Here is a 15,653-nt window from a genome sequence, read left to right on the forward strand (position 1 = left end):
TGAAAAGCAACAAACAAGCTAGAATGAGGAGCTAAGCTGACTGGGCCGCGAAGCTGAGGCAAAGGCCGATCGAGTATAAGAGCAAAGCCAGATCAAATGCCGAAGCAGGAAATTCTTGACTGATGTGTCATAAGGGCGGCCCAGCGCAAGCATGAGAGAGAGGGCCAGGTCGCCTTTCTCAGTCTCACACGGGGAGAGAGCCGGCCTCGCCCTGGAGCCAGCTAGCCGAGCGTAGCGCCCAGTGCAGATCAGGCGGGACTGAAGGCCGCCAGCAAGAGCGCCAAGCGTGGCTGTTCTTCTGCCAGCGTCCGAGCTAACTGCTCGCGCTTCTCACGCGATCAGAGGCTCACCCGCAAAGCGCGTCGAAGGATGGCTGTTTCCTCGCCTTAGAGCACTCAGGTCCCCACGACGCTGAGAGACCATGCTCAGCGAGGCGCCATGGGAAGACGATGATTTCCCCCCGCTCGACGAAAGGCGGCGTTGCGGCGCTTGAGCTATTTCTTCAAGTCCCGGCAAACCAGAATGCTCCAAACACAGCCTTGCTCGCGAGGACTACAGCCACGTCCTAGCGCCCTACCCCTCCAAGTCTCCGCAAACCGGCGAAATGGCATCAAAGCTCACGAGAATCACAACTACCAAGCAAGGGGAAGAAGCTTGCTAGACTACGCGGACGTCCCAAGGAAGTTCTGAGGTGTTGTTTTAGCCTCTGTGGAATAATAGTAAGCACAACCGCTGCCAGGTTTCTAGCTCTCCTCTCTCTCTTCTTGTTGCGTACCTCCACTTTATGTGCGTGTGTACGCGCAGGCGTAGATGCTTTGAACGACGATGTATTCGTATTTCCTGATTTTGACGGAATCCATCTCTCTTCTCACTTTTTCTTTCTCTCGCCTTTTTCGTAGATGTGGTTATGAACTTTTTTCCTTTTATGTAACCCCGAACAGTTGCCGCAGTCTCTCTATCTAGGCAGGTATGCAGGTGCCCAAAGGCATAGGAGTCGATGCAGTCTAAATACTTGCCTCCCTACACTTCTAGATGCCTCTCTACATACACATATGCCTAGTTTAGCTATCTATGTACGTCTTGATCTATTTGATTGAGGGTTCCCTTCTCTGTTTAGTACGGTAGCAGTTCATGTGTGCCCAGCTGTAGTTCTTCGATACTTGATGGAGAATGTACTTCTCTATATACCTCGTTCCCGCAGGCAGTTTCACATACATACAGGAACCCCCACGTAACAGTGTACTATCTTCCCGCTTCTTTCTATGTGAAGAAACCTATATCGAGCTTTCCTTTACGTCTCACCAAATCTTTCTTTCTTTCTTTCTGTATCTCTTTCAAACTCTCTCTTTCTTATCTCTTCCAAGTTCTTTCTTTCTTTCCCTGTCACTCAACTATTCTATTTGCTATCCGCAGAACAAAATCGAGTGCACTTTAGGTAAACACAGGACAAGAATGCTAAGACGTCGCCGCCTGATAGCCTTTCAAGATTTCTTTCTTCTTCCCGAGAAAACCGGCCTTCTTCTCTCTTCATGTCTAGCCAGGGTAGTTAATCAGCTGAGCACCCGCCTCCCTCGCTCCTGATGCTCATGCATTCTGCTCCTTTCTCGTGTAAGAGCCAGATGATACACGTATCTGTGTTACAAATATATGTAGTGAGAGAGAGATAAATCCATATAGATATACCCATCCTCTCCTCTCACCTCCCTTGCTAGCACACATGTAGCTATATACCTATACAGCTATACACACCTGTCTCTTACCTAGCAACTCCTGTAACAGAAAGAAGACAGCGACTTCATTATCAGCTTCAGTCTAGTCCACATAACTAGTGTAGCACCAACACTAAGGACAGCGGGGGAATAGTGAACTCTTACAATAGGCTTCAGGAGAAGGACACTTTAGTACGGTGTGCTTCGCGAGAGGGGAGTTTTGGAAGATATCTGTTCACTTCTCTCTCTTTCTTATCTTTAGCCATTCAACTCATCTCTCCTTTCCTCATTCTTCATACAGAGATCAACTGATAGATAGATCAGTAGATAGATAGATAGACTATATTTAGGTTATGTTCTCGAGGAGAGAAAAATCATCCATAAAACTGAAAAGAAGTCATAGAGATCGACGTACTAAAGAAAGACATAAAAAGAAAGAACGGAAGTCTTCTCGTTGAAACCAAGCAAACACTGAATGATATACAGAGGGAAACTTCAAAGAAAACACGACGGATGAAGGACGAGAGATGTAAGGAAGAAGAATAAGACTTCTGCTGCGGCAGTCTAGAATAGGAGAAGAAACAAGAGTGGATGCCGACAAGATCTTCTATTCCAGTTAAACCAATCAAGATCAAAAATACATAAATAGATAGATAGATAGATTGATAGATATATAGATAGATACACACAGCCCGTCTGTGGTTCTTCCCTTCTTTCGTCTTCTCTTGTGCCCTCAGTTCAAATCTCTACCTCCTCCTCACTCATAGACGGATAGACATGCGAATATATATGGATTCATATATATATATATAGCGAGAGAAAGAATTCTGACATAGAGAGATGACAGGTATCTCTGTACATAAGTACTCGAAGAATAGAGAGATGAACCAACATAGAGAGATATCCATCTCCCTCTAGATCAATACTATATGACACATCTACTACTATCACTTCTTCTCTCCCTTCCATATTCTTCGTTTTTCTCTTCTCTCCTCTCCGTTCGTTTGCATCTTGCTAGACATCTCTATTGGGTATTTCTCTCTCTACCTCTGAATCTATTTATCTATCTCTTTAGCCTAGAGTCATGAGCCCTACCTCGAAGATAAGATCAGCATGAGGTGGGATAGCAGGAGGGGCACCTCTCTTGCCATATCCTAGCTGACTCGGGATAAGAAGTCTTCTTCTTTCTCCCACTCTCATGCCTTTCACGCCTTCTTCCATACCTCGTATCACCTCTCCTCTTCCCACAACGAACTTGATACGTCCTGAATCGAAGCGACGTAAAGATTTCGCTAGTAAACCTTTATACTGTACAGACACCCGATCTCCTTTACCTACGCGATCTCCTCCATTGTTCTTCTTCATCCCCGCCGACTTCGAAGCCGATGGGAGAGCGAGTATCTCATACTTCACTCCACACGGTAAAGCAATTCGATCTCCCACTTTTCTCTCCATCTCTCCGTGTTGTTTCATCTGATCTTTCATTGGCGAAGAGTTTGTCTCTTTGGCGGGTCTTTTCTTTTCTCCCATCTCTTTTGTCTTACTGTGATTCTTGTCCTTATCATGATGGTCATCTTGGATACGAGCGCCATCTGCCTCTTTCCTCTTCTTCTCTGGGGTGCTTTCTCCCCTCTTCATAGCGCAGTTCGTAGAAGAAGAGGAGCCGGCGGTAGATGTCTTCCTATCAGATGTGACAGGGGGAGAAGAGGCATCCTCCCGTCTCCTCTTCTTATTACTATTCCTATCACTACTACTACTGTTACGATTACTGCTAATACGATCGTTATCTTCCTGAGAAGAGACTTGTTTCTTGTCTTTCTCGGCTTGCTCAAGAGTCGATGAAGAGGAAGAGAGCTGCTGGGCTAGAGACGGCGGGAGAGTCTGATCGAAGGCTTCAGAGAAATGGAAGAGAGAAGCAGATGACGGGGAGCTTGTTTCTCCTTCTCCTTTGCTCTTTAGTATAGCATCTTTATCATGATCTTTCTTCCTCTTCATCTTCTTCGTCTCCTTCTGCGTAGATAGAGCGGAAGGAGATGACAAAGAAGAGGAAGAGGAATTCTTCTTATGACCATTTGACGGGATCAGTTCAGGAATCTCTTCATCTTCTTCATTTTGATCCAAATTATCACATCTATCTTTCTCTTCATTCCCGCAGTCTCTTCTTCTCTTCTTCCCATGACTACTACTATGACAGCACTCCTCCTCGCACTCTTCTTCTTCTTCTACATCAGAGATATCTCCGTCGAAGGGATGAGGACTTGTATCACCTAGAAGTTGTACAAGCCACTGAGAAGAAACTTCAGGAGGAGAGAAAGACTTCACTGTAAATTCCACGTCTTCCTGTACATACAGACAGACGCAGGGATGACTAAGTAAGAAGCTCCCACACATAGAAGGGAATTACTTACCATTCTACAGCCACCCGCTGCTCACCCTTGCATACACATCTAGACTGCCTACAGATCTGCCTATGTATACAGACACATTCTCACACAGATATATCAAGATGGATCTTAGGATCCATAGACACGTCAAGACAGAAGGTGAACGTGATGGAGAGTATGTTGTATGAATGTTGATAGCTGTGGAAGAATGCCGATAGATAGAAATCCCAAGGGAACATGGAGGAATCATCACAGCCTAGAAAAGAAGAAGAAAAGGGAAGAAGAAAAGGAAGAGGAAAACAGGCGAATTCTATCGTATATCTTATCTCTCTCATCTTCTGGTGGCCTTACGTAATTTCATCTAATTTGAGGCGGCAGCACTGATGAAGTTGAACAAGAGACGAGCTCACCTTCTTTATCTATCTATCTATCTTTAATCTATCTATCTTTTCTTTCCTTTTGCTTGAGAGACAATCTTCTTTCTTTTCTTTCTTCTTTCATCCACGTTCCTTCTTACTCCTATCATCGTCATTATCTCCACTTGCGTACCTCGAAGAGAAGTTTGAGACGTGCCTGTAAATTTCGTTCATCGAGGATAACAAGAGGAATCCCTCCATCCGTAGATCGGAGTGTCCGTACACTCAACATGACCCGCGGAGGAGGAGGCGGAGGAGTTTCTCCTTTCTTTCCTCTTTTCTCATCTTTCTCTAGATTATGGAGATTCCTTGGAACTAAGACAACCCCTGTAAAGCATAGCCTTCCTTGCTCGGCATTAAACGTTACAGATGAAGCTAAAGATGAGGAGGAAGAAGAGGTCGTCGCCTCCTCGGAGGAGAGTGAGAGAAGTTTTCCTGAATGAAAAGAAGATCATGCTTGAGGTGTAGGATGAGATAGATAGATAGACGGATAGAAGGATAGATAAACGTCAAGAGGTCAAAGAAAGAGGACAATAAGAAAGTACTGAAGGCTAAGATATAAGTTCACGTAGAAGAAGAAGAGTGCCTTCCTAGTGTCTCGAATGAAAGGATGAAGGGAAAAAAGACCAGGAAATGAAAGGGAAGATGAGTGCATTAAGCGATGTGTATAGACACCAGAAAACATACGTACACACAGTCACAAAAGATAGACAGACACATCGCATACCCCTCATCCCCTCACACCTATATAGAGAGAAGAAGACAGTTTAGGAGAATTCAGAAGGCAGATAATTATTTATTTTGTAATTATGTTACTCTCTCTCTGTATATATGACGAGCCCCTCCGAGTGTAGAATACATAGTGTCTATTACACACACGTACAAGCGGTAGTCATCACATACATGATTGACATATCTACGTCCAACAGAGAAAGAAAGAGAGAAAGAGATGAGATTTCTTCTGTCTCTCTCTCTTCTTCTTTGTTCTCTCTCCTTTACCTTTCATGCGAACGGAGAGACAAAGAAGTTTATGAAGACCAAGTAAAAGAGAAGAAGCCTTGCACGAGAGATATAGAAAGGAAGGGTCACAACTGTCTACACGACGACTACTGTAGACGGAGGAGAGAAAGAGAGAAAGAAGGGAAGGAAGAAGGGAGAGAGAAGAGAGAGAGAAACAAAGAAAGAAAGAAGAAAGAAAGAGAGAGAGTGAGTCCGAGCCGTAGACACACACATCAAGCTCACCCCACATGTTTCCTTCGCAGCCTGAGCCTTCTTCTTTTCTTTCGAGAGAAGCTCTTCCTTTTCTTCTTCTTCAACAAGGACGACTGTACATGTATATGAACAGAGAAATCTCGATGTGTTCGATAAAAAGAAAGACGTACAGAATGAAAGAAAGGAAACTTGTCCAGAGAGAGAGAGGAAACAGAGGAGCAAAGAAAAGAGAGAGCAAAGGAGAGAAAGAAAGAAGAGAATGACCTCCCCGTAATATCCTTCCTCCCTCTCTTATCTTCTTATGAAAAGTCCGATGAAACTCTCAAAATTGCCAGGTGCCCACGAAGAAAGAAAAGAAAAGAAAAATTCGAACCAGGGATGACATACAAAGAAAGAAGGCAAAAAGGACACAGACGTCATTCACTCTTCCTTTCTTAACTTTCTTTCTCTCTTGCTTTCTTATGAGAGAAGTTTCTCTGTTCATAATCTCTCTCAATCGATGTCGAAATGAAGAAGATTTCTTTATTAGCAGAGAGGGAAGTTGTCGAGGTCATTTGTATTGGGCGAGTGGAGAACAAGAAGCAAATTCTTCTTCTTCATTCACCCGAGAGACGAGACATCACCCCCCCCCTCCCCGCTGTCATCTGCTTGATCAAAAGTTCTCAACGATCTTTCCTTCTTTCAAAGAAGATAGAAAAAAGACTTGCGGATGGAAGAAAGAAAGAAGAAAGATAGATCTTGACTGCTTCTCTTCATCGCATCGACCGGCCCCGTTAGATTCTCGACTACTCCGTCGTCGCCTCCTCCTGTCGATTGTACAAGGGGGGGGGGAAGGAGGACAAGAGATTTCTCTCTCTCTTTCCCTCTTTCATGGCTTTTTCTTTCTCTCTCTGAATGTGTGAGCAGTGCCGGTCGAAGGAATGAAAAGCAAGAAGGGAAGAAAGAAAGAATTCGGTTAATCTTTCTTCTTCTTAGAGAGAAAGAAAAGAAGAAGAAGAAGTGACGACGAAGAGCTTCGCCATGGGTTTCTCTTGTTCTTCCTCTTCTTTAGGAAGGAGTGGAGAAAAGAGAAAGAATCGACACTCTCCCGGGGTGGGGAAGAGCTAGGAGAGGAGAGAGAAGAAAGAAAGAAAAGAGAGAGAAGAGGAACTTCTTAGCTCTTCCGTTACCGAGTTGATTTATGATAGATGATGGCTTGAATGGCATGTGTTGAAATTCTTCTCTTCGTGTGTATCGATGTAGATAGGTCTATCAAATACACAAACTTCTTCTTTTTCTTCATCTTTAGTCTTCCCCCCCTTTTCATCTCTATCTTTCTTTCTCTTACAACCGACTCTCCTTTCCTTTCTTTCTCACTCTTTCTCCCTCCCTCCGTCTTTCTTGCTTTTTCTTCCCCATTCTCTTTCTTTCTTTCTTAACAGCAATGGCGAGGATTTCTTATCCCCTTTCTTCTTCTTCTTTCTCTCTCTCCTGTTCTCGTCCTTTTCTCTATCGGTGTCACCCCTTTCACCGGGGAGGAGAATGGAGATGTAGAGGGAGGTCATTCAATCATCTGTTTCAATCTAGATCTTTCATCTCTTCTTTGTCTTCTTCTTCTTCTTCCTCTTTATCGTCTTCTTCTTCTTTCACTTCCTCTCGTTTACCGTCTTCTTTGAGAGCTTCTCTTTCTCAGCCATGTTCTCATTCTCTCGAAAGAGGAGAAGAAAAAGGTCTTCTCCATCCTTTCCCTCTCTCTCTCTCCTCTTTAAAGAAGAAGAAGAACAGGCAGATGAACGACACCCCACGCTGTCTATCTTCTCGGCCTTTTCTTTCTCTTCCTTGCTGTCATGCTTACTCCTCCTCCTCCTCTATCAAAGATACCTCCTCATATTCACGTGTCTTCTTCTCTTCTCTCTCTCCTTCTCTCTCTTCTTCTTCTCCGCCTTCTTCTCCTCCTCCTTCTCCTATGCCCTCACCTTCTGTGGAAGAATCTCGACCTTCTTCTCCTCATGATGTAGGAGAGACAAAGACAGAAGAAAAGATTCCTGGGATATCTTCTTCTCTCGAAGAAGAGAAAGAAAAGAGAGAGGGATCTCCGACTCTCGTAAAGAAGAACGGACATGCTCCTGAGGGGGTGAGAAGGCCCCTAGATGATAGAGAGTATGAAAAGGAGGCGAAGATGAAGAAGAAGATACATACCCACAAAGGCGGAGCGACAGAACATAAACCAGAAAGAAAATCTGTCTCTTCTTCTTCTTCGTCTCATCCCTCTCATTCAAACTATCAAGGGGGAAGTGCCAGTCACACAGGAGGAGGCGTAGGACAGCCATCCTCTTCTTCTTCATCTTCATCTTCATCTTCTTCTTCTTATACGTCACATATTTTGTTTGATGGGACAGAAGAGAGATTAAGTCCCCAGGAAGTAGCAGAGAAGGAGAGTCTGATTAAGGAGCTGACCAAACGACTTAGCGGGCCACTCGCTGATGAAAACGGAAATGTCCCTCAAGGTGCGCCGCAGACCTATACACACACACTTCTCACATGCATACATACGTTTACTTACACCTATTCGTACATAGACACTTACATGGATGGCTACCCAGTCATACAGACATGCATATATATATATATATAGAGAGAGAGAGAGACGTACGCGTAAGTGTGTAGTAGATGGTCTTCTAGGTACGTGTATACAAGTGTATATGAATAGGGGTGTACGTACATGTCGACGTATCGATGACTCTCGATTGTTTATGTGTCGAGCCTGTACATGGATATACATCTACTGTCTCTCCATAGTAGTCGTATGATGTATCGTCTTTCTAGAGGGTTGTGTTTAGTGTGTGTACCTCGTTTCGAATGAAGGAATCGTCGCTGACATATATATACCTATGCGCTACGAGCTCAGGTGCCAAGAGTCATACAGAGGGAGAAGATCAACACTTTCTTTCTTTCTTTAGACTTTTCACCCTACGTGTGTACAACCATTTCTCCACACGACCTCCATACATGCCATACACATGTCTCTTCCGGTAGATATCCATCTACGAACATGCATCAAAATGAATATGAATAGGACTATGTAGTAGTAAGTATATGACAATGTAGTATGTGTATGAATATGTAGTATGAATATGTAGTAGTATGTATATGACTATGTAGTATGTATGTATATGTTTGACTAAGTATGTATGAATGTGTTTATCTTTGTATGTGTCTTTCTTTCCTTCTGTCTTTGTGTGTTTAGGGGATGATCGTCCGATAGCAATTGAGGTGGATGGCCCGACGCACTTTTATGCAAACAGTACTCGATACACAGCCTATACAAAGCTCAAGCATCGACTTCTGACACGTATGGGCTATAAAGTTCTTCATGTCCCCTACTTCGAATGGAGACGTCTACGGTAAAACACCTTCACTACACATACACACAAACATCTCCATACATACGCCTGCATACAAATCTCTCTCTCTACAGATATAGACATAGATATGTACCTATATATGTATCTCTATATATCTACATACTTATGTAGACATATAGGTGTGTGGGGGTATGTATATGGAGAGCCAGTGCCTAGCTAGTGTATATAGGGAAGTCTGGGAACCTCCAGTGCTCTTGTATTGACGCTTCGCTTCTTGTAGAGAGAGGAGAAGACATACACGGAGAAGAAGAAGAATAAGATTATGAATGAATAGGTAACTGATAGCGACACTAAAGAAGAAGAAGAGGAAGAAGAAGAAGAATCTTAAGGACTAGGCACATGGTAGCGATACCTGAATACTGCAGTGGTCGTGGTTGTCTCCATCGCATGCAGTGTATCTCCGTCTTCTGTCAAGAATATCTGTCTATCTGATGTTCCTACCTCCTACAAGTACTTCGTCTTGAAGTGTCTCTCATCTCTTCTCTTTCACACGCAGCCCTATAAAGCTACGCGTGAGGGGTATGCACACATACACACCATGTATCGCGGCGGGTGTATGTACACCTACCTCTTGAAGAAGAAGCGGCGTTAGTCAGATGCGTCTTGACTGGTGCAGGTAGCGAAGAAACCATGAAGCCGAACTAACTAACTTCCGGATTTGGATAGGGGTCGATGAATGACAGGAGGATAGAAGGGCTTTGATTCATTCAATAGACAGAACAAGAAAGAAAACAATCCACTCCCTACAGAGATCTCTTCATGAAACTCCTTCCTTGCCTTTTACGTATTCTGTAATGCTATATCCATAGCTGCGCATGACCCATAACTACATCTGGAGTACCTCCTGAGGTGATTAAACGAATAAAGCTAAGAGCCACCCCCTTCTCTTCACCTCTACCCTTCCCCCTTTCTTCTTCTTCTCTCTCTCCTTCACTGTCCCTCCGTATCATGCACCTAGTAGAGATGACACACGTGTGTACATCAGAGAGAAGAGACTGAGCGACACAACTTTCCTTTCTCTTCTTCTTCTTTGCATGCTGTCTGTCTTATTCTTCCCCTCTTGTGAAGGTGTCTGTCTCTCTTTTCAAGTCCCGTGCATGCATGAGAAAGTGTTCCTCTCCCTTGTCTGGAGTCTTTCTGTTCGTGGCCTATGCTGTTTTCTGTTAGAGGGCAGAAGGAGCGCGAGGAGTACATGCGACAAAAGCTTATGGAGGAGCCGACAGAGTGGCTCGATCCTGAAGACGAGAAGTTCTATATAGAAAGAATGGAAGTAAGCTGGCAAAAGAACACATCATAGACTTACATAACAAGCACACACACAAAAATGATAAGGAGAAGCAGAAGAAGGTCAAGAAGATAAAGAAGAAGAAGAGGAATATCCCATGAGTACGATGCATGTCATCAGAATAGATTCATTCACATGTCTAACTTTACGGCGATCTAGGTCTTTCGTGTTCTTGTGGATCGCCTCCTGCCACTGTTTCTACCCACGCTGCGTGCCTATATGGACACTTCAGTGGCTTTGGCTCCGAAAGAGAAAAGAAGCAAAGAACAGAAGGACAGTCGCTTCTTCGTCGTCTTGGTAGTCGCTTCTTTCTGATTACGAACACCACGGGGGGGAGAAAAGACAAGATCTCCTGTCTTTGCATCTCCTTTTCACGGTAGCCGACCAAAAGTATGTGTATGTATGTACAGAGAGAGACTTCCTATCTTCTGTGTGTTTCTCGCTCTCTCTCTATCGCTCTCTCTCTATCGCTCTCTCTCTATCGCTCTTTCTACGTAGAGAGAGAGAGAGGGATGTGTATGCGCGTGTTTTTGTGTGTCGACTCCAAAAGTATGTGGAAGGTAGCCATACTTTCCATGTAAAGGTAGAGAGATACCTCTCTCTCTTGTGCTCCCCTTCTCGCTCTTGTTCTCTCTCCGTTGTGATCCTTCTCTCTCTCCTGTTATCTCTCTCTCTCTCGTCTCCTCTGTCTCTCTCTTGTTATCTCTTTCTTTCTCTTCTTGTCTGTTGCTTTCCTTTTCTCTCTCATTCTACGTGTGCATTCGTGAAGTCGTTCCTCAGACATTCCCGCGATTACCTAAGGGAGTCTGGTTATGCGAATCTTTCCCCTCTCTGCTTATGTCTGGAATCGTTTCTTCTTGGTAGCGCCATGGAGTGTGAGTTTTCTTTCTTTCTTTCGACTCGGAATGTGATGGATCGATGCTTGCATGCGTGCAGGTGTTAAAACAGCAGTATGAAGAAGAACTCAGACATCAAGAAAGACAGCTCAATGATAAAAACCTTACAGACTCTTCCTCTTCTTCTTCTTCGTCCTCTTCTTCTCCAAATCCTCCAAATGATTCAGCGGGGCATACAAGTGAAAGAGAAGGCGGTGAGAGGGAAGATTTCTATTCGTCTCCTTCTCCTCCTCCCCCTCAGTGCACCTCTGACCTCGAAATGTCTTCTCCTCCCCCTACAGAAGGTGTACATACACCTCCTCCTCCTCCTCTCCATCATCATCATCATCATCCATCTCATCATTTTTCTCCTTCTCCTCCTCCTCCGCCTCCTTCTTCTTCTTCTTATCAGCCTCAGCCTCACCATCCTATCCAACACACGCATGCAGGGGTAGCGGGTCGACCGGTTTCTCCAGGTCCTTCTCATTCTTCTTCTTTCTCGTCTCCTCCTCCTCCCCCTGCGGTTCCTTCACCTCAAAACTTCTCTCATCCCCCACCTTCTTATTCTCCCCCTCCTCATCTTCCAAGGCATCCCTTCAATTCGCCAGCAAGACCGCCACGTCCTCCCCCTTCTTCTCATCACTCTTCTTCTTCTCCTCCTCCATACACTCAAGAGACGCATGCAGGAGGATGGATGTCCCCCCCTCAGCAAGGAACTGAGAAGAAGACCTACAATCCTCAGCCTCATCTGAATCGAAACCACCAGAGATATTCGCAAGAGCATCTTCACCAGCGCTCCTCATCATCTTCTTCACCTCTTCATTCTTCTTCACCTGGATATACAGCTGATTTCAGACAGCAGCAGTATCACCCCCCTCTCCACCAGCAGTCGCAAGAATCTTCCTACTCTCTATCACATCATTCTCCTCCCCCACCTGCATTTCCACGTCCTTCTCATCTTCATCAGCCTCCTTCTCCTGTCTCTTCTTCTTCTCCAACTTCTGCACCTCAATATCCTCCCTCCTCTTCTTCTTCCTTCTCTTCTTATCCCCCCCCTAGTACGCCTTCTTCCCAGTCACATCATTCTTCATACACACCACCTCCACAGCAAGTCCCGCCTCACTTGTCTCAGTCACCACGCCAACACGCTTCTTCTTCTTCTTCACAGGGAGCTCACCCAGGGGGACCGGTCGCTTCTTCTTCCTCTCCTCCCCCTGGACACTCTCCGCCTTTCCCTGATCTCGCCGCCAGTTTAGCTCAGCTTCAGCAACAACAGGAGCAACTCACAGAGATGATGAAGCAACTAGAACACCTCAGAGGAATCACTTCTTCATCATCTTCTTCTTCTTCGACAGCAACGACCACGACGACTTCTCCATCTGCTTCTTCTTCTTCTCCTCCACTTACATCCTTCCAGGGGGAACATCATAGCACCGCATCGACTACAGAAGGATCAGGAGATGGTAAGAGCAGTCCTTCTTCTTCTTCTTGTACCGTCTCATCAGTTTTATCAGAAGAGATGGAGCATGCAGCCTCCTCGCAGCAACAGGCTTCTTCTTCTTCATCTAAACCTACTGAATGAGTTGAGTACTTCTCCTCTTTCTCGCTTTTCAAGTCTCATCAAGGACAAGGGGAGAGCGACTAAAGAGAGAAGATTCCTGCTTCCGATCTTTCTTTCTTTCTTTCTTCTTGTCTTCGAGAAGAATCACTAAGACAAGGAGAAGAAGAAAAGGAAATCTTCTTTCGTCAGTCTTACCACGAGGATACGAGGTCTCATCAAGGAGGAAGAGGAGGAGAGAAAGTCAGATCTTCTTCGTTTTTCCTCACATGGATTGTTACTTAGAATTATGGAGAGAGGTAGTGTATATACAGAGAGAGAGGGAAGGCTTTCCAGGAAGGACGTGTAAAGAAGAAAGAAAAGAGAGAAGCAGAAGAGAGAAGAAGAGCAACGGCAGAAGGGTGAAGACTGGATCTATATGACGTTTGCCTTTTCTTTCTTATCTAGTCAACGACCATCTTTTCATCACTTCTTTCTTCTTTTTCTTCTTCTGTTTCCTCCTTCTCTTCTTTCTCTCTTTCTCCTCTTCCATCTTAGACGGAGACAGATGAACTGAAAGCACTATACAAACATGAGGAGTCAAGGGCCTTCTCCTACTACCACCTCCAGGGGTATACCATGCCTAGAGAGAGAGAGAGAGGTCATATCGATTAAAGTGTATACACAGGTCGTGAAGAAGAAAGACTTTGAAAACAGGAAGAAGAAGAAAGAAGAGGAGAAGAGAATGTTTCTTTCCCTTCAGCGAGTCAATAGGGTATGTCTAGTGATAAATTGGAGTGCGCGACTTCTGTCTCAATGCAACGGCTGTTTCTTTCTTTCCCTCTTGCTTACGTGCTCTTTAGAGGAAGATGTCTGTTGTAAAGAGAAAAAAGTGAATTCTCTCTTTTGTATCATTCTCCTCTTTCTTTCTTCCTCATGTACTTCCAGTCGTTTTCATGTTTTGGAAGAAAGAGAACAGCATGCATGCGTCATCCAAAGACTACTCAATCTAGACTCATCGGTCATCGCCCTTCACGTGTTACGACGTGTCTCCACGTTTAATGTATGTATCTATCTGTCTTTAGTCTATTCTATCTTTCTTCTATCTATCTATCTATCTGTCTTCAATCTATCTATCCATCTATCTATAGTCTATCTTGGATCTTCCCAAGTATTTGTGCGTGCATCTCTGTTTCTCTGGAGAACGTCTAAGAGGGCTAGTAGCAGTAATGCTCTGTAATAGTAATAGTAGGAGTTGTTGTATGTCTATATGTGTATGATGCTGCTGTTGATATTGATCTTCTTGTTCTCCCCTTATCATTCAAGAAGAAGATGAAGAAGAAGAGGAGGAGGACTTTTTCTTTCTTGTGTATGTGCGTGCATGCATGGGAAGTCTAGATTTGTCTGTCCAGACTTTAGCTTCAAACGTATGTTTAGATTCAGCAGATTTCTTGACTCATATATTGGCTGGCCGTCGTTCGTTGATTCGTTCCTCTCTTTCCGTTTCTTTCTGTCGTGTTTTAAAGAGAGATGCAAAAGAAAGATAGAGCAAAGCGAGTCTGAAAGAGAGTGAGCCAAACTTGATGGATAATGACCTTCTTGCTTCTTGAAAGAGAGAGAGATTACGTCTTCTTTTACTTTTTCTTTACATCTTCTCACTTAGAGGGAGAAAAGATATCGGAGCGCGGCTCTTCTGAGGGTGCTGCTGCCGGTGCTACCAGGAGGGATAAGAAAGAAAAATTCTTCTTCTTGTATGACAGCCAGCTGTCTTCATAGAGACAAGAGAAGGAGAAGTCCGTACGCAGAGGGAGAGAGAGGGGTTGCTATGAGTATCAGGCTGACTGGAAGACAAGTTTTCATAGAAAGATATACTCTACATCTTGTTGGATCAGCTTACAGAGATCAGATCGATCAAGAGATAGATATAGGAGACATGTTGTTTCATGAGAAAGCTGAAGTGTAGAGATGAAAGTTGTCTCCAAAAGGAGCAGTTGCCTTGAAGTCGCCACCATCATAATAAGGCCACGGGGCATGGAGACCCGTCTTCTCTCGTCCGTCTTCGAAATGGCGAGTCTCAGAGAAAGATAGAAAGAAAGATCAGGGAGCGTGTCAGTGAGGTTGATAATGATGTAGAAGATATTGATTCAGCCAATGTATCTACAGTCTCTCTATCTTGATATCCAGGAGACCAATCTAATGCTCTATCGACTCTATAGAGATTGGAAGACGGAGTTACGACTGAGCTCGCCGCTGTTCTCCTTTCTCGCCACTTCTTTAGGCCTTTCTTCTCCGCTAGGCCGGGGAGCTGAAGAAGAGAGAAGGAAAGAAAGAGGGAAGAAAACCTATTGAATTACTTCGTAGCACTAGACTTGGTCTTCTTTTTCGGTTAGCATTCTTTCTCTCTCTTGTCTTGTCTCCTCCTAGAAGAATGAAAGCCAAAGTCAAGCGGCGCGAGGCGCGGTTAGTACAAGGGTGGGGGACCGACTCCGCAAAGACGAGAGAATCAACTCTTTCTACCATAAGAGGATGGTTGCTTAGGACAGCTTTTAGCCGTTGGGTGCTATCTTTCTCCTCCTTGCTTTCTGTCTGACGGCTTTCTTTTTCACAAACTAAAATGAAGATGCTTCGTCGCAGCTTCCTCTAGGAGAAGGAAGAAAACAAGGGTTGATCAGAGAGAAACAAGAGAAAAGTCTTAATGATAGACGAGGAGAAAGAAAAAAGCCGGAAGTCCAAGAAGAAGAATAAAGCCTTTCTATGATGTGATAGAAATGGATCGACTTTACTTTTACCCTGGTGTCCTTATGGTCGCGTCTATCTAAAAGGCTGGATTG

At 44.4% G+C, this 15,653-nt stretch overlaps 2 protein-coding genes across 2 annotated transcripts; one reads left to right on the forward strand and one right to left on the reverse strand.

Moving 5' to 3' along the window:
- Positions 1-2,124: 2,124 nt before the first annotated feature.
- Positions 2,125-6,811, reverse strand: CSUI_000478 (peptidyl-prolyl cis-trans fkbp-type domain-containing protein). Its single transcript, XM_068060712.1, has 3 exons — positions 5,752-6,811; positions 4,643-4,944; positions 2,125-4,049 (listed from the first exon to the last, which is right to left on the reverse strand). Exons 1-3 carry the CDS (start codon positions 5,756-5,758, stop codon positions 2,781-2,783), a joined length of 1,578 nt encoding a protein of 525 aa, XP_067927304.1. The 5' UTR covers positions 5,759-6,811; the 3' UTR covers positions 2,125-2,780.
- Positions 6,407-14,548, forward strand: CSUI_000479 (rap domain-containing protein). The gene is made up of 4 exons (XM_068060713.1): positions 6,407-8,207; positions 8,948-9,104; positions 10,293-10,395; positions 11,347-14,548. The coding sequence occupies exons 1-4, from the start codon at positions 7,145-7,147 to the stop codon at positions 12,865-12,867; spliced, it is 2,844 nt and encodes a 947-aa protein (XP_067927305.1). The 5' UTR covers positions 6,407-7,144; the 3' UTR covers positions 12,868-14,548.
- The last annotated feature ends 1,105 nt before the right edge of the window (positions 14,549-15,653 follow it).

This window comes from Cystoisospora suis (genome assembly GCF_002600585.1).
Source record: "Cystoisospora suis strain Wien I chromosome Unknown contig_186, whole genome shotgun sequence".
In the NCBI taxonomy this organism is placed as follows: Eukaryota; Apicomplexa; class Conoidasida; order Eucoccidiorida; family Sarcocystidae; genus Cystoisospora; species Cystoisospora suis.

Coding starts and splice junctions, on each gene's coding strand:
- CSUI_000479 (XM_068060713.1), top strand. CDS start 7,145: ATGGCGAGGATTTCTTATCCCCTTTCTTCTTCTTCTTTCTCTCTCTCC. Junction 9,105..10,292: donor TTCGAATGGAGACGTCTACG/GTAAAACACCTT, acceptor GTTTTCTGTTAG/AGGGCAGAAGGAGCGCGAGG. Junction 10,396..11,346: donor TCTATATAGAAAGAATGGAA/GTAAGCTGGCAA, acceptor GCATGCGTGCAG/GTGTTAAAACAGCAGTATGA.
- CSUI_000478 (XM_068060712.1), bottom strand. Junction 4,050..4,642: donor GTCTCAAACTTCTCTTCGAG/GTACGCAAGTGG, acceptor CTGTATGTACAG/GAAGACGTGGAATTTACAGT.